At 39.8% G+C, this 19,647-nt stretch overlaps 1 protein-coding gene across 9 annotated transcripts in view; it reads left to right on the top strand.

The window, feature by feature from the left end:
- MYBPC1 (myosin binding protein C1) overlaps positions 1-18,531 on the top strand; it is a 125,161-nt gene extending 106,630 nt beyond the window's left edge. For 8 of the 9 annotated variants that reach the window (XM_088467847.1, XM_088467846.1, XM_088467844.1 and 5 more), the window contains 7 exons: positions 748-887; positions 3,603-3,762; positions 7,862-7,998; positions 10,428-10,614; positions 15,494-15,537; positions 16,444-16,483; positions 17,734-18,531. In XM_088467847.1, coding sequence (XP_088323973.1) covers positions 748-887; positions 3,603-3,762; positions 7,862-7,998; positions 10,428-10,614; positions 15,494-15,537; positions 16,444-16,464 — 689 coding nt within the window. In that variant the 3' untranslated portion in view covers positions 16,465-16,483; positions 17,734-18,531. The remainder of the gene's footprint in view (positions 1-747; positions 888-3,602; positions 3,763-7,861; positions 7,999-10,427; positions 10,615-15,493; positions 15,538-16,443; positions 16,484-17,733) is intronic. The other variant, XM_088467845.1, reaches the window with a different exon arrangement.
- The last annotated feature ends 1,116 nt before the right edge of the window (positions 18,532-19,647 follow it).

The raw sequence follows: 19,647 nt of genomic DNA, 5'->3' as shown, positions 1-19,647 counted from the left end.
AAGAATAGGCCCCTAGGGGTCTATGTACTAAACCTTGGAAAGAGATAAAGTTGATGGAGATGACTGCCAGCCAATCAGCTCCTAACTGTCACTTTACAGGTTGTGTTTAAAAAATGATAGTTAGGAGCTGATTGGTTGGTACTTTATCTCCGTCCACTTTATCTCTCTACAAGGCTTGGTACATAGAGTCCTAAGGGGTTAAGAAATTAAGAAAAAGGTTTAGTAATGTCTATTTTCTTTGGATCCTAAGTGGTGAGGATTTGACCACAGCATATAACTGCACTCAGATGCAGAGCCGTAACTAGGGTAGTGCGACCATTGCCATGGCACAGGGCACCGCAGGGCAGGGGGCGCTGTTTGGGGCTTTCAATTTTCCTGTTTATTATCATTCTCACTTGTAGCTTCCTCTTCTTTTATCCCCAGCCTCTCCTGGCCTCTCCTATCTCTTCCCTGACCCTTCCCCATGAGGCCATGGCCCTTTTTCAGGTGCACTATCTTATGTCCCTATTTAAAAAATGGGTGGGGGTGGGGGGCGCCAATGCTCTCTCTGGCACAGGGCACCAAAAAGTCTAGTTACGGCTCTGCTCAGATGGTAATCAGAAATGTAATGTGTTAATCATGCAATGACATACTTTATGTTAATAGGCAAATCTGTCCGTTCAGTGAACAAATGTTTCAATAACTCTAAAGACCTTTCACTGGCTGAAAAAATACACTGAATATCTGTTCATCCTGTGATTTATCCAGAGCGACCCGGACCTCCTGAAGCTGTATTAATTGAAGATGTCTGGGGAGAGAATGTTGCACTAGAATGGAAGCCACCAATAGACAATGGCAATGCTGCTATCACAGGATATACAATACAAAAGGCAGATAAGAAGACAATGGTATGTTGTTTTATAATTTTTTAATTGTATATTTTGTTCTGGCTTTTCATGCATACTTCCCATCAGTCCCAGCGATACTCACAAAAAGAGTACCAGTACTCACCATCTTTCTGAATCATATAAGTGGGAAGATGGCGCCACATAGGAGGGGGAACTCGCTGCACACGGCACCCTCTGGCTTTCTGAGACAAGATTTGGTAATCTGTTGCACCACCTTATAGGACCCAACTGTGGATTTGGCTTGGCAGAATTCTTCTTAGCAACCATGATGTACTAATCAGATTTATACTTAATTAAAATGTGTTTTTATTAAACCTCCTGAAGACATGTGTTCATGTTAAATGATTATATTTCAATGAACTCCTGGGAACTGATTCAGATTTGGCCACTATTGCATCCCAAATTACAGGGTCACAATCTATTCAGTAAAAAGCAGCAATTGCGGGCATATGCCAGGCTGTAATCATTGCAGGATTCATGCAGCTTGGCACCAGGAGCATATGTTCAGAGTTACACCCAGATAATTATATGTCACATACACGTAAACACATGTTTATTATCACGTGTCCTGCAGTACTTGCAAGATACGTATTTACTTTTAGGCATTAATAAATCTCTCTAATGCAGCAAAAATAACACTCTGGGCCTGATTCAGTAAGGATCGCTATTGCGATCGCAGCTCTGTAATTGCACGCAGATCCACTGCGAAAATATGCAAATGATTGCAATCGCAATGCCGTTGCAGCCTAACATAAGGAAGCCCACATCCCCTTATGCACATCCGTAATACTTTGCTAAATAGCGAAACCATTGGTACCATTGAGTACCATCGGCCTCTCACGCAGAATTACAGCAGCCCTGACCTTACTTACAAATTGCTAACTTCATTGCATGCAGTGGGAGCTCAAGCTGGGTATGGCATCGCAGTGGCTAATTTATGCACGCCCCTGCAACGGTGTTTGATCGCACTGGCACGCCTGCGTTTCGCCGAACAACCCCCGTCACCTCCCCCAAATGGTGTTTCCTGTCAATCACTCTGAGATGGGTCTGCATAGTCACTGCGATCGCAGTGAAGAGTACGCACACTGTGATGCATATGCATGCGCAGTACACAACAATTTTCCGATTACTTGCGTATTAACAACTGCGATCCTTGCTGAATAAGGCCCTCTGTCTGTAGCTCTCTCTCTCTCTCTCTATATATATTTATATAAAGAAAGCATCTATCAACGTCATTGATGCATTTGCAACAAGCCAATCACATAATTACGAGTGGTGTTCTAGTGCCCATCATCATCATCATCATCATCAGAATTATGCACCTGTCAGTGAATAACAAATAAACGGCTTTCTCGTGACTATGTGGGGTATATTTACTAAAGTGCGGGTTTTTAGAAGTGGAGTTGTTGCCCATAGCTACCAATAAGATTCTTGCTTTTACATTCTAGAAGGTGCTAGATACATGACAAGTAGATCTGATTGATTGCTATGGGCAACACGCACTTTAGTAGATATACCCCTATGGGCCGTATTCAGTTAGCTGCATAAAGCCAGTTTTTGCGGAAAAGTATCGCAGGTGACGTAATTTTGCCCGGTGAAAACTTATTCCCGTATTCAATTGCAAAGACTTTTCGAGAGTGCGGAAAGTCAATGTATTGGAATAAGCAAAAAAGATTTGCCTATGAAAGCAGTCGAAAACAAGTGCAGAATTGGGGTTTTGGGGTGCAAACTAGCTGAACCACCCTGCACCCTTGGGACAGGCCCCCAATGGTAAACTGTGTCAAAGAAAACTAAAAAAAAACTTTAGAACACCCCAAAAAATGATTTTGAAAAAGGGGGCAAAAAAGTACAAAGTTGGGGGACAAACTTAAAAACTAGCAAAATAGACTCCAGGGGGGTCCCCAAGTATGCCCCAGGTGTTTTAAATTTTGCAGGTGCTTGCGGCAGGTGGATTTTTTATGTTTTTAAAACTTCACTTTAGCAACTTTAAAATATGCTAGCACCCATTTTCAGGCACCCCAAATTTGCTGGGACTACTTATTTTGATCTTAAAAAAACTGCTAAATGCTATTCTTCACCACTTCTGCAAAGATGCTAATTAGCAGCTATTTACAGCATTTAAGTACTCCAGATACCTTCAGCAGGCCTATTCGGGGGCATCTATAGTGATCCCCAATGTCAGTGCATCTTTTGGGGGATGTCAGGCTGATTTCCCCAAATCTGACAACGCTTTTCGCCAGGTCCGATTTTGCCAGGTCCCATTTTCGCTGATTTCTAATTGAATACGGGGATAAGCGGGGACGAGCACAATACTTTTTCGCATGGAAAACCAGCAATGTCGGCGAAAAGTCCGGCATGCGAAAAGTACGGGACTTTTCGCACCTAATTGAATACAGCCCTATGTGTCCTTGTCTGCATCTGTTCACAATTGCACAAATTTGTCCTTACTGAACTCAGCCTATGTTAGAATATCTTCTTCATCCCCCATTGAACTTCTCCAGTGCATGCAGGCATAAGTGCCAAAATAAGTGAAATCTGCATTAGCGCATATAGTAAGTACGTGGACATATTCAGAACATTATTATGCTACACAAACTGGCATATTTCACACTCTGTATCTGCCCCCTGGTGGTGACCATTCTTTCAGCTAGTCTATTTCAGTCTGTATTCTCTGATTTTCCAGTCTGTATATTTAGCCGTGTTTTGTCTCTACAGGAATGGTTTACGGTTCTGGAACATTACCATAGAACCAGTGCAACCATATCAGAACTTGTGATTGGAAATGAGTACTACTTTCGGGTCTTCTCAGAAAATATGTGTGGCCTCAGTGAGACAGCAACCAGGACAGTAAACAGCGCCCTTATTGAGAAGGAAGGTTGGACATTCATTGTATAAAATGATAACATGAAAGGACCAATTTATGAATAAAAAATGATAAACACTGCTTATCACAGCAATAAAAAATATCTTATTGCTACAATTTATCCAGAACATCTCGCATCAGAGTGATATTTAGCAATGCTGCCATGTGGTTAAAAAAAAAAAGAAAGTTGAATGACACTCTATATTATAAATATATATATATATATATATATATATATATATATATATATAATATACACCTCCCAACTGTAACGCATTCGGCAGGACAGTCCCGTTTTTCTGGGACTGTCCCACTGTCCCACCCATGGGTCGCAGTGTCCTGCAGTGGTGGGGGGAGGCATCTATTCACAGTGGAGGTGGAGCCTGGAGGCAGCCCAGCACCCCCGTTTGCCCTCACAGTGACGTACGCGAACAGTTCACAAACTGCTCTGTTTTAGAAATACTGCCACCCTTGGCCCGAAAGCCAATAGTCATCCCTTTTTGCAACTCAGATAAATCGCCCCTTTTACCCATGACAGCAACGAGTGACATGTGTACAGATGGCCTATAAGGTGCTGGTAGGTTGGCACTGGTAACTGGAGCAATGAAAAAATGTCCCATTCATGGGGAAGCTGTTGCTGACATGAGCAGGATAAGGTAGGTACCTTATCTCCGTCATCTTTATCTCCATCCAAGACTTGCTATTGACAGGCAAAAATACCCATCTCCAGCCATGGAGGGCTTTGCCCTTTAATAATATGTCCTTTATCTGAAACTCGATTTATGCTTTCAGCAAACATTATATTTTATTTAAACACAATGAAGTTAGAATTTATGGAGATTTGAACTTAATAGGCATGATCAGTTATGAGCGATTAAAGTATGTGGATGGGGACTCTCTCATCTGGTTGTCAGTGAGCAGGGGCATATTTATAATGGGTGCAAGGTGTGCAGTACACACGGGCCCGTGTCCTGGCGCACAATGCCAGAGTCTACTGCGCCGTTGGAGAGGAGGGGGCCCGATCGAAGCCTGCACACGGGCTCTCTCCTCTCTTAAAGCGCCTCTGTCAGTGAGATCAGTCAGTCTACCTGCTTAGAGCCGTGCAGCCAGTGTGGTGGCCACCCCTTCCCTCTCCTTAAGTCCTCTCCTGCATTGGGGTCCTCCAAAGCCTGTCAGCCACAAGCTCCGCCCCTCAGATTACACAAGGAAATGCTGCTGGAAGACGCCCAGTAAGTTATTTCTGTAATGGCTTCCTGATGAGGAAAAATGTTTGCTGTGTTTGTGTGTGTATATATATACAGTATGTGTGGGGTGCGTGTATATATATATATATGCAGCAATGGGCGGCACTCCCGGCGATTTTACAAAACACACAAACGCTCGTGATATTAAATCAACTTTTCAGAACTCTAATGAAGGTTCTTTCCTCAGTGCCGGCCATAATTGCTGTGTGTGTGTATATATATATATATATATATAAATACTATTCACAGGGCGGTGGTAAAACTGTCTTTTTGGTTTTTGTACAGAGTGCCACCCTGTGGATATTGTAAGCGGTCGGTCCTGGGGCTTGCTGTGGAGGGCACCCGGCCACATTTGCCATGGAGTTTGTGAGTGCCGGATTCTGGAGTTTTATATATATATATATATATATATATATAAATAAATATACACGAGGGCTGACTGAAAAGTAATGAGACTGCCTTTTCCTGTCCCATAGGTAGACGTGGTAACGCTATGCTGGTTATTGTGCAGCTCAGACTTTGATGTGTCTGAACCTGTGGTTGTACTGCCATAGTCTTCTTTGTTTGGTCACAGCGAGTGGAAGATCTTGTACGTTTTATCATGGCGGATGAGAAAGACACGTCTGTGAGATTACATCAGAGATGTGTGATTGAATTTTGTGTTAAACTTGGAAAAAGCAGAAATGAAAATCATGAAATGTTACAGCAAGCATACGGTGGAGAAACAATTAGCCATGTTGCAGTAGTTCGGTGGTGGAAGAACTTCAAAGAGGGTAATACGCAAGTGACTAACGCATTCTGGGAGACCATCCACCGTGGTTACAGATGTCAACATTGCCAAAGCTGCGGAGATGTTGCAAAATGACAGAAGGTTAACTTTACGCAAACTTTCGACTTCACTTGGCATCTCATCGACAGGTTCAGCATATTGTGACAAAGGAACTGAAAATGCATTGCGTGTGCGCCAGGTGTGTACCCAGAAATCTCACAGAAGAGCAGATGCGACAACGAGTTGAATCCTGCAAGAACACCGTTCGAATGTCGGGGAGGATCCTGACATCGATTGTGAAGTGTGACGAATCGTGGATTCATCATTATGAACCGGAATCCAAACAACAGTCCAGTGTATGGAAATACACAAATTTGCCTCCACCCAAAAAATTCTGTGTGATTCCTTCGGCGTGTAAAGTCATGCTACTGCTGTTCTTTGATGTGCACGGTATGATCTAGCTCTGGGTTCCCCGTGGACAGACAATTTTTGGTGAATACTATGCAAACGTCCTAAAAACCCATTTGCGTGGAACCATGAGGAAGAAAAGAGCACATTTGCTGAAGAAACAGTGGTTTTTGCTCCAAGACAATGCCTGACCACATGTTGCTGCTGTTATTTTGGCAGCACTGACTGAAATGAATGGGACAGCACTGGAACACCCTCCATATAGCCCGGACTTAGCGCCCTGTGATTTCTGGGCATTCCCAACCCTGAAAAAACAACTGCCTGGAAAGAAGTTCTCAACAGATGATGAAGTGAAAAATGCCACAGCTGCAACACTAAGGGACAAATGTAATAGGGTGAGAGTTTAAAAAATATGACAGTTTAGCAGTAAGCTCTCGCCCTTTTTAAACTCAGCCAATTTAATAGAGTCCGAAAACCTGCAAACTCGCATGTTTTTAGCCACAAAAAACTCTTAAGATTTAAACTCTCATCTAGATATTTTCCCATTTTGAAGCTAAAACTGGAACAATATGAGAGTTTGCTGCTAAACTGTCACATTTTTTAAACTCTCACCCTATTACATTTGGAGCCGAATTCAATTAGCCGTGAAAAGCGGAATGAATTTGCCTCAATCGCCTGTTTTGACGCTGTTTTCTCTATGCGCGTCCCCGCTTTTCGCCCTATTCAATTGTAAAACACACGAAAATGCGGATAGGCGAATGTTTTACAAGCGAAACTAGCGAAAAGGACATCTTCTTTTGGGGAAATCAGTCTGTACCCCATAAAAAGCTTCAGTGACCCTGGGAATCAATATAGAATAGTAGTAGTAGCCCTAATAAAAGTATTTAGTGACCTTATTTTGATGTAAAGGGCTGTTATGTGCAGATTTGCATATGTGTGGAAAAATGATAGAAAGCAAAGTTGTTTTCAGAAACATAAGTACCTCAAAATGGGCACTAGTATATTTTGATGTCTCTAAAATGAAGATTTAAAAAAATAAAAAAAATACACCTGCTGCAGCCTGATGCAATCCCAAAAACACCTGTCCCAACCATATAGCCCCCCCAAAGTACCAGGCCCCCCCACCTTTTTTTCCAGTTTTTCAACACTTTTTTCATTTTCACCCCCAAAAATTACATGTCTTTTTTGGGGTGAATTCAGTTTTTTTCCCTATTAGTCATTAGGGGGGTGTCCAAAGGGTTCTGAACAAAGTCCCTACATTTGTACCCCAAAATATGGATTTTGCACTTTTCTCCTGCCTTTTGCTGGTAACATTTTTCGCCTGATTTTGCCTATGGAGTTTTCACGTTGGCGAAAACTCCGGGGAATTGAATATGGAGATACTGTACTTTGTAAGCAGGCGAAAGAGTGCAAATCGGAGAAAACTTTTTTCCAAACGGCACTTTTCGCGGCTAATTGAATACGGCCCTTGGCCCTAAAAGTGATGTCACAAAGCAGTCTACTGCAGGTCCTTGTGTATTCTACCAATGTTTCATTTTTATCCTTATCTATTCTACCAATGTTTCATTTTTATCCTTATGTATTCTACCAATGTTTCATTTTTATCCTTATGTATTCTACCAATGTTTCATTTTTATCCTTCTGCATTCTTGCCTTTTATTTTAAGACTTAATTTTGTTTTCTTTACCAGGTAAACCTTATAAGCGTCCTGAGTACTCAGAATTTGACTTCACAGAAAAACCACAGTTTACTCACCCCTTAATTAATACTGTAGCCATTGCTGGATACAATGCTACATTGAACTGTAGTGTACGAGGCAATCCAAAGGTAAGTAATGATAAAGGCATACAGATCTGATTCCTTCTCTTGTAAAGGATTATTGTACATCTCAAAAGCAGCCAGAACTATGTTAACAATGTAGAGTTCATAAAGCTACTGAAAATGACTGATTAGCAAAATAATAAATGTAATAAAAATGCTATATTAAATGGCTCTGGTATATATATATATATATATATATATATATATATATATATATACATATATATATATATATATATATATATTTAAATATCAGAAGAAAAAGCACATAATATATTAAATTATACACAACAACATTATTTATTGTCATTTAAAACAGATATATCCTAAGAATGTAAAGGTTAATTCCACCTAAAATAAAAAGTTGTTTTGGATGGAATTGGATGATCTTAAATAACATACAATGTCTTTATGGTGCTCAGTGAATCCCATTGCATCTAAAGGCTGAGCAGGAGATGCCTTTAGCTTGTAAATGTACAATTTTGTCATCTGTCCTTGGGTTTGATGCTGAGTTAGACATACAGTATACAAAGGGCCGGCGCTTGGCTTCTCTGTGCCCAAGCCGTCCAGTGCTGCACAGCGGTGCCCCTCTCCCCAACTTGAGTGTTTATCCAATAACGCTAGTGGAAGGGTCGGGGGCAGGGGTATCGGCCGTGCTATGGTGAGTTCAGGCAGGCAGCTATGGTGCTTTGGGCAGCGGTCCTGCTAGCCCGTACCTAGAACCGCCACACAGAAAATGAATATATTTATGCCCATATGCTGGGGTGTAAAAATGCATGCCGATCTACACTAATAGCATATGTGCACAGATTAGGGCAGGCATATGTCACATACATGTAATCAGGGCCATAACTAGGGTGGTGCGACCAGTGCCAGGCACAGGGCACCGCAGGGCAGTGGGCGCTGTTCAGGCCTGTCAATTTTCTGTTTATTATCATCCTCACTTGTAGCTTCATCTTCTTTTATCCCCAGCATCTCCTGCCTCCCCTATCTCTTCCCTGGCCCTTCCCCATGAGGCCGTGGCCCTTTTTCGGGTGCGTGTCTTATGTCCCTATTTGAAAAATGGGAAGGGGGGGGGCGCCAATGCTTTTTCTGGCACAGGGCACCAAAAAGTCTAGTTACGGCTCTGCATCTAATCCCATGTTTTCCACCACTTGATTTGGGGCAAATTATGCATTTGCCATTAGGTTCCAATAAAGCTTAAATGTCATCTCCCAAATAGTAGGTACAACTCTCCCTCTCATGTACAAAGAAAATAAAACATTTATAGAATGTTAACACAGCTATCAACTTCAGAGATTAATTTGCAGTCAGCCTATCAGAAGCAGTTAGAAAGGGGTTGGGTATGGGATCCATGTGGTCGGGATGCTGATGGTCTGGTGGCTGTTTGCCAGCTTGGCGTGGTGCTAACAGTCTCACGGCCAGCACTTTAGTTGGAGAATGCCAGTTCTCACGACTAAACACCCAACTTTAGACATGAGAACCGGCATTCTCTGACTCAGCATCGCTTTGAATTGAATCGCGGCCAATAACTGATTGAGTCTTGAGCTCCTCTTTTTTGTATATATTTTACCAAAAGCCTGAGAAGGCAAGTTATTTTTATGAAGTTACTTTTGAAGAAAATATCTGTAATTTAAAGGGACATTAAACCTAAAATGCTATTTTGTTTTATAAAAATACTCTTATCTAATTCAAAATTTGATTGAGTTGACCCCAGTGTGTCTACAAATCACCCTCCCCTTGTGTCCCCCAGCACCAGGGCAGCTTTCCAAAGTGATGTTTGAGTACAGACTGACTTTTCTGTAAATCCAGTCTGTTCATTTACAAATATGATGCAACCCTTAGAGTAAATTTACTAAAGTCGATTTTATTCAATTTTAATAAATTAAAAATCATTATAAATCTATCGACATCGCTGTGTTTTAGGGGTTAAATCACACATTTACTAATACTAAAAAGATTGATATCAAAAGAATTGTCTGTTAGTAAATGTGATTTAGCCCCTGAAACACAACAACAATGTTGATTGATTTAGATAAAATTGATTATAATCGACCTTTAGTTAATTTACCCCTAATTATTTGATCAGTAAAGAGCATATGTCACTTGTAAAATATGAAATTAGTCATTTTCTGAAAATTTCTACTTACAAATGTAATTTTACAAGATGATTTTCATATCAGATCATTTTAGATTTAGTAGTTTATACTTTACCTATGTTAGCAAATATTTTACATTGAGGGTAACGGTGCCACATGCTGGCCATAGTAGCATCATTCTAATACAGAAAATAACGATGTGAATTACTTTGTTACAGCATCCGGCAATGGGAGTTCCCTCAATATAATAGGAAAATCATTATGGTATATGTTTTGGAAAAAATACATTTTAAAGGTGTAATGTAATATTTATTTAACCGATCTGTTCTATTGCAGCCTAAAATCACTTGGATGAAGAATAAAGTGATTATTATGAATGACCCTAGATACAGAATGTTCAGCAACCAAAGTGTATGCACACTGGAGATACGTAAGCCAAGCCCTTATGATGGCGGGACGTACACCTGCAAGGCCGTCAATGAACTGGGAGAGGCTGAAGTTGATTGCAAGCTGGAAGTGAAAGGTAAGATAACCGAGGAAAAACATCCATGGTACCCAGATTTCTACATATATATATATATATATAGGCAGTGTCTACAGGATACTGTAAAACCAATACACCAGGAATATCACTATAGCCTATTACAGAATACTGTATATATTACCTATACTTAGCAAGTTTAAATAATACAAAACTTAAATAATAAACAATAGAAATGTTTATGTAAAAACAGTAATATCAAATTACAATAAAGACAGAAAAATAAAAACAAGCAGATTATATAGAACGCTAGAATAGTTATAATTTCATAATCTATGTTATTCCTTAAAAAAAATTATCACATTAGTGTAGGAGGGCAGTGGTATACTCTTCCCACCCAAACTATACAACTAAACTATCTCCTTTGTTTATTATTTTATTGACAGACTTCTGAGGAATGTTTGTTATAATTATCTAGAGCTTTCTCATTAACACAGTCTAATAGTACCAGCATATTGGAACCGTCAACCTCCACCCCCCAACACTGACCTTGGCTGCACTTTCCCGTGATCCCTTCTCTCCGCCTCTTTTAGTGTGAGCCAATAGCAGGGGGTACAAGGTTGCTATGGGTTCTGAAGGAGTATGTTGGAGACAGGACAAACTTTCTATGGTTATTATATGGATAGAGCTTCCAAATCAGTTTTAGAAAGTGCCCTCTCACAGATTTAGGTAGACAAATAAAGCTTAAGATATGCACCACGGGGCTGATTTGGAAGTAAAAAAAATCAAGTAACTTTGTACCTGGAACAAACCATGTTGCAATGCAAGGGGTGCAAGTAATTTTTTTTCCATGCAGGATAAATACTGGCTGCTTTTGCATGTAGCTCACAAATACTGGACAGTTTTAGTTTTACACTGCAATTTAGATTTCAGTTTGGACATGCTCCTCTCATATCTAAATCTCTCCACATTTTACAGCTGCCCCACCTGCAGTGCATCATGGTTTTGCCAAGGTGCCAAGTAACTTGCTGTATTTATTTTACTCTTAACTCAGAAGCAGCCCCCATGGTGGTAAAAGTTTGTTCATTACTAACCTGATATTCCATTGTAACCCTGCTAAAATGGAGACTATTACTCCTCCCTCCCCATTACAGACCTCTGCAGCTCCAGTGTCCTAATAGTGTCCGAACCAGGTCAAAAACCTGAGACAACAGCAGTCATTTGTGTTGCTGTGATATTATTGGCACTGGCCTCTGTGTATGAATCTATCAATCCACAAATTGCATTTCTGTAAAGTCTGCCAAACTGATAGAGACCTTCCTCCTAGTGGTGTGTACTATTCATTCTGCTTGGCTATGGCCAATGGTGAAACATGCCTTGCGACAGGTGTGGTTTATGAGAGGAAGGGAACTGTGTGCAGTCTATTGTGCACGCGCAGGTCTCTGGGAAAATGGCCACCGAGCCATTTTCTTGGTGATTTTTGCAGTGCTAAAGCTGGACTCTGGAGAGGTGAGTATAATATATAGGTGCAGGGTGTGCAGTGTGGGCCCTCCTGTACCCAGAGGCCCGTGTGAACTGCACACCCAGCACCCATCATAGAAACGCCACTGCCTTACGATGGATTTTAACCATCTATGGTTCTATTGTGTGCATTCGCAGTTGGCTGTGGGAGCTCACAAAGCTGCTGTGCTATAGACCGCACTTCCAGGTGCCCACAGCTGAATTTAGTTAATGCAGCCATTGAATGGACATTGGGAGGAAGCTTGCAATAGTTTGCAACCATTGCAAATCCAGCATCAACTGGAAAAACTATTTCCATCAAGCCAAGAACATCAATGGTGGTTGATAACAATTGGTTCCCGATGTCCATCCCTTCTGCTGCTGCAGTAGAAAGCAACTGAAAGACACAGTTCTCTTTAATTACATAAAGAATGTATACAATTAAAAATGTTAAAAGGGGCAGATGTACTAAGCTCTGGAAAGTGATAATTTGGAGAGCGATAAACTATCAACCAGTAAGATGACAGTTAGGAGCTAAGTGGTTGGTAGTTTATCACTTTCCAGAGCTTAGTACATCTCCCCCATTGTCACTAACAATGAAAGTTACTGCAAAGGAGTGAAGGAAATATGATGGACATATTTAGTTATATATACTGTAAGTTATTTTATTATACATTAAGTTGAAAGACAAAGTGTCAGTCGAAACCAAGATATTTGATAGGTAAGTGCACATAGACATGACCTGACACATTGCATACCACAGACACATACAAATATAAGCATGAAACATGTCAGAGAGGGTGTGTTAGTCAGTCTTGCACTCCACCAGTGATACTAGTGTAAGGCAGATTAAGGTTTTGACACTTCTTCTTACCTTATGCAAATGTAACATGTTGTGAGCCTTAATGAGGTGCATGGCAAAAATGTTCTCTAATATCAACATAGGGGAAATATTCCTGTAGGCCATTCACAAAGCAAGCTGGTTCTCAAGTAAGGTGCCAGAATTTATTGTTTTAATTTCTGTAACACCCACATAACATATGAGATGCTGGCGCTCGGGATCCTAGCGGTCAAAATCCCGATGCCGGCATCACAAGAGTGTTAGGATACCGACAACTGTCGGTAGGTATCCTAACCCTCCCCCTCTCCTAACCTCCCCCCTAGTGCCTAAACCTAACCTCCCCCTCCCCGCACCCTAAACCTAACCCCCCCCCCTAGTGCCTAACCCCAACCCTTCCCCTAAACTCCGCTATTTACCTTTGGGATGCCAGCGGACGGGATACTGGTGCCGGCATCCCCTGTGTCGGGATACTGAATGTCAGTAGCGTAACTAGGGTATTTGGAGCCCAGGGCAATTTGAAAAATGGAGCCCTCCCATATGCGGCGAAAAATGGGTGCAGCCACTGGAAAATGGGGCATGTCAACATGACACACACCCCTTTCTTGTCACTGGGAACATTTCTTTCCATATGCACCTTAATGCAGTGCCCCTTATGCAGGCCCCCAGTAGTGCCCTTATACAATGCCCTCAGTAGTGGTCCCTCTTATGCAGTCCCCCATTAGTTCCCCTTATACAGTGCCCCCAGTAGTGGTCCCCCTTATGCAGGCCCCCAGTAGTGATCCCCCATATGCAGTGCCCCTTCAACAGTGCCCCCTGTAGTGGTCCCCCTTATGCAGCCCCCCATTAGTTCCCCTTATACAGTGCCCCCAGTAGTGATCCTTCATATGCAGTGCCCCTTATACAGTGCCCCCAGGAGTGATCCCCCTTATGCAGGTCCCCAGTAGTGCCCCTTATACAGTGCCCCCAGTAGTGATCCCCCATATGCAGTGCCCCTTATAGTGCCCCCAGGAGTGATCCCCCTTATGCAGGTCCCTAGTGTCCCTTATACAGTGCCCCCAGTAGTTCTCCCCCCCTATGCAGTGCCCCCTGTAGTGGTTCCCCCTTTTCAGTGCACCCTGTAGTGGTCCCTCCTGTGCAGTGCCTCCAGTAGTAAGCCCCTTATATAGTGACCCCAGTAGTCCCCCCTATACAGTACCCTTTATATAGTGCCCCCAGTAGTGGTCCCCCATGATGCAGTGCCCCCAGTAGTGGTCCCCCATGATGCAGTGCCCCCAGTAGCCAGTAGTGGTGCCTCCCCCCCCAGCAGACACACATAAAAAAAATGAAAAAAAAACCACTTACCTGAGTCCTCGCTCCTGCTCCCGCCGCAGCCATCAGCTCCTCTGTCCTCCCGGGCCGGCCCGCTCTGCATTACGGGAGAGACGTCATACCGATGCCTATCTTAATCCTGTTGCTGGAACGCCAGCCCGAGCAAGGTAAGTCCAGGGCGTCCTTAACAGTTAAACAGCCGTCTGTATTTCATACCGATCCCACGAAAACAATAACAACCCCTTTAATGCAGTCTGGATTTGAAACAACATTCTCATTGTTTACATACTTGTCATACCTGCAGTACATATTGGTGCTGGGGGATACCCTTTGCTGATACTTGTCATACCTGTCAGCACTAGTCACACTTGTCACCAGGTTTGTTTCTGTACATTCTATAGTTGTTGTCATCATTGCTGTCTATTCAGAGATCATTGGTCAAATGCTTTCTATAGATAGCAATAGCAACATTGATGCAGTGAAAGCTACAATATGGTATGGTACATTTTTTTTTATTTACTACATTTGAGTCTATACACCATCAATTCCTATGAATTTGAACTATGTAAATAATCTGTATATAGAGATGTGTAAAAAGTGAAGTGGTTCAGTAATAGCTATAACACCTAAACAAGAAGTAGTCTTATGGTGCAGATTGAACCTCATTCATTTGGAAACAGTGGTGTGTGATTGTTCTAGATCATTAGATTTTCTGGATTACGTAACTGCTTGGCCAGAGAAGCTGTTACTACCCTTTTATGTGACCTGAGGCATTATCTATGAGGCAAAATGTATTACATTACAGGTATATTAACGTATAAATAAGTAGAAAATAGTATACAAAAATAAATATTATGAAATTAAGTTATTCTGCAAAATTATATTATAATGTGGATACTAAATAATTTAGCCATTGATCTTAAGATCCATTCTTAATGGCATCAGGACCCATTTTTGTGTCACAACTACCATTATAGAACTCCCGTTTTAGATAATTATTAACTTCCTGTAGTCATTAAAATGGATAGCAACGGTTTGGCAGAATTTACAAATTCCTTGCCCAACACAAATGTATCTTTATATCTTGTTAAAACTGGGTCTATTGAGTGGTAAATTATTAAGTCTTCCAGATCTGATGAAGAAAAAGGGTGTCCCAGCAGGTGTGTCTTATATATGCCACCAGTCTGCCTACATAATAATATAAATAGAGATATAGTATGATGAAATCAGTAATATACCAAGTATATCATATGAAATGTTCTAATTCTACAGGGTCTATAAGCGGAGAACCATTCGGCTTGTGGAAACAGAAGCAGGTTTATTACAGAATTATTAAACTTAATGATACTTCCTATTTACACTGTCCCTGCTCACCTCAGGCTATACCTTGCATGTAAAACTGGTATTTGTAATCTAAGGCTAGATTGCAAATCTTTTTCATGGTAAATTATGGCAATGCTACTGTATGTATATTTGCCATGAACAGTTAAAATAACAAAACATTTTCAACAAAGCAATTGGTACATTCATAAATATAAACCTGATCACACAATACATTGCTTAATTGGATTTGATTCTAGCAATGGCAATATTCTTCATTGTGTACATTCAAGTTTCACATTACAATCATAGCAAACATGATATATATGTCATTGCCTATCAATGTAAAATGATTAGTCGCATTATACTGTATATTTTTTTACAAACAATATATATTCATATTTTATGAAGACATTATTAGTTTTGATCCTGACCTTTCCATATTTCTAATTTTTAACATATATATATTAAGTGTGTCGTTTTGTGTGCATGTGTACATATTTCATATATACATACATATATATAAATCATATATACTTGTTTATATATACAGTGTATGTATATATAGATATATGTATGTATGTATGTATATATACGTACAGTATATATATGTTTTAAGTATAAACTCACCTTATGTCACAAAGGTTAACCATGTATTTTGCTTACTGTTGAACAACAACAAAAGGTAAATCTGCTAGTTGGTGTGAATTAATATTTCAGTTATTAATTGTATTTATGAAGTATAATTGGATTTCTGGCTTTCACTTTTCCTATGCTTCAACATCCAACAGACTTTACTAAATGTGTAAACCATCATTACATCACAGCTTGCTCCATTCGGAAATTAATATGTTCTTTATTAGCACCTGAATGCTCATTACTTCTCTTTCTCTCTCCCTTAGTTGCACAATAAGGATTATTGAATGTGTATTGTCATCTAAGGTAAGCTTTCATATGGTCAGGTCATATGAAGCTTATGTCTTTCCATGCTGAACACCTGTATCTGTCCTGCCTTGATCTAACCATGGTTGCTTCAACAGCTAATGTTCAGAAATGTGGAACAAATAATATTTACTCATTTCTATTATTGCTTTCCATCAGCCATCTCATACTTGATATATTGCCTTAAGATCCAGTCAAAATGTAAATATATATTACAACCAATGGCCCCATAACAGCATGGGACTCTCCACTTAACAGGTCACTTACATTTGGACTATCCAGATTTCTTTACTGCATGATATTTCTCATCTACATGTCATATGCATGGTAGCATGTTCATCCACGAGTCATATGTAAATGATAGGTGATTAATCACCATATGATATGTACATGATAGCTACTTTATCTATATATAATAGATACAATACAGTACAATTATGTACATGTGAAATGATGATGGCACAGATCCATCTGCACGTGTTATAAGGGTGATAGCTTCATCTACATATTATGATTGTAAGTGAATCTATATGGTATATGATAGCCAAATCATCTACATATAATTTGTCCATGATGACAGATTCATTTACGTGATACATTGTTAACTAAAACGGGTGCCTCCCTGTGTGCAGGTGACAGGTGGACTTTTTGTTCTTCTTCACTATTTCCTCTAGTTTTTGTCATGTTACATTTACAACCATTGTTCACTGTAAGTATGCCACAAGAGCTAAGAGTGGTGCAAGTCACGGGAAGAACAAAATGGCTCCCATTCCTCCATTCACATACACCTTAATTACAATAGGACTGTGGTACGATCATAAAAGAAATCCCAACACATGCAAGACAATATTGTTTGGATCTGCAGCTCTTGATCTATCACCAGTGTAAACTAGCCTTTGTCAGTATATCCGAGTATCGCCTGAGTGGTATATAGGAGAAGAGGATAACTATAGTATCTTTGTATGCAGCAGATTTAGTTTTTACAAAAAAAAACAAATAGTTGTTTATTTAGCATGTACATCTGTCTATTACATTTGCATGAATTAAATAGAAACTACAAAGACAAATTAATTACACAAGTTGCTTTTAAGAAATGGGAAAAATAATAGTTATTGTTGACTTATTAAGTCTATGGAATGCATATAAAACTGTTTATTTCACATGCTATGTATTACAACCTTCTAGCACATGATATGCACCGGTAGTAAATACTCAGAGTATTACTAACCTTTCCATATTCTGATTTATAGGTGGGCTTAAATTTTTTCACCTTCTAATGCAAGGTGTGCCTCTGTCTGTCATCGATTCTTATATTCGAGAGCTGAATGCCAATTAGGAGAGAGCATGAGCAAGTCCAGCGTCGGCTACTATTCTGCTGCATTAAGCCTGGATATCAGTGTTACAGTGTTTGACCCCAAAGCTGCAACTATAACAATGTAGTCACTTTCTGTCTGCTGTCTTTATGTGATTGTTATAAATAAGATTAATGCATGGGTTGGTCTGGGGAGAGACGAATACGCTTAAAGTTTCGCTTTGGGCTTTTATACAACATGAGTCCTAAACTGAGGCGATTGCCTAAAATGTCCATTGATTTCCTTGAACGAAAAATGTAAGCTGCAAAGATAAAAAAAAACAGTCATTTATTGGTAAATTAAAAGTGGTATATTCTATTCATAAATAATCTGTAATGGATTGTTACAGTGACAATCTACATTTTCTGCTTAAGGAAAAAAATAGGCATTTTAGGCACCATCTGCAGTGCTAAGTTACATGACACATATGGGTATTGACATCCTTACTTGAAGCAGCAAATACTTTACTTGTTTGAGGCAAAACCAGATTATAATACATAAAATTGGTTTAGCTAAAATTGATATAACAATAATGTTGCATATCATTGTTTCCTTTTGCCAAGTAGGTATATTACTGCGATATCTACATACACATCACATATATTAGGAAATGCTTATTTGGATGATACTTTTGGTTAAAAACTGGTCAAAAAAAATATTGTGTAATGCGATCAATGTACAATAAATAAGAAAATGTTTCCCACGTCTATTTGTGTAGTTACTTGTGACTGCTAAGTGCCCGTAGAAATGATATCTAATGTTGCGAAGACTTTTATTATCCATAATAAGTACCTGTATTGCTCATCTTAATATCGATTTACATACACTCTAACATCCAATATACCTGCAATATTTCCATCACGTGCCAGCAGCCTCCATACTACTAGTTGATAAAGTTATATTTTCCAGCATTTTAGTCCTCTTACCTCAGTTTATTGGGGAGTGAAAAATGTGGTTTACTCTAAATATGCGATAGCAAAAAAGGTTTTACAATTCCTAGTTACAGACTGTGAGATATAAGTGCAGCCTGGGATACACTGCATCAAAGCCAATATAAATTAACCATGTATTATCTAAGCCAATATGAATTAACCATGTATTATCTAAGCCAATATGAATTAACCATGTATTATCTATCTCCTGTTTGTTACTTTGAAAATTATGATCAGATTGATTGGACTGTGTACATCACAAATACTTTACCCAAGGGATCACGCAAGCCAGCCGCCGCAGATGCTGAAAAGAGGCCAGGAAATTTCCATCAGCAGACGGAGATCCTGGCCATGTCACAATACAATGATGCCAATAACTTCTTAGTGCTATAAAAACAATATAAAAATGCTTTATATTTATTGAGACTTGGACGTGTATCCAGTTAGAAGGTGCACCTTGGTAAAAGCATCTTGTACAGCAGCTAAAGCAAATTTGAAATGCGAGGACAGATTTAGAGATAGGAAGGGTACTCAACTCTTAATCATGTGAACTAAAGACCATGGGGTATCTGAACAAAAAGAAGAAATTTATGTTATTCAATAAGGCAAACTTAATCCACTAACTATGTGGATAGGTTAATGATATTATATTAACCTATCCACATAGGTTTGATAAATTGATAAATATAGGTAATGAAGGTGCGCCTGGAATAATGCGTACAACACAAAGTATTTTGGGAAAGAACCCAAAATAAAAGTATTCAACTTAGTGGGCACTTGAGGCTGCAGTAATAGTAATAACTTGGGAACAGTTACATAAATTTAATTAGGTATGCATTAAAAATGATATAACACACCTATATTTTCTAGATAGCGAAAT

Source organism: Taudactylus pleione, unplaced genomic scaffold, assembly GCF_031769625.1.
Source record: "Taudactylus pleione unplaced genomic scaffold, aTauple2 ptg000077l, whole genome shotgun sequence".
Classification (NCBI taxonomy): Eukaryota; Metazoa; Chordata; class Amphibia; order Anura; family Myobatrachidae; genus Taudactylus; species Taudactylus pleione.
The sequence above is the reverse complement of the archived record's forward strand: the minus strand, read 5'-3'. Positions and strand labels throughout refer to the sequence as shown.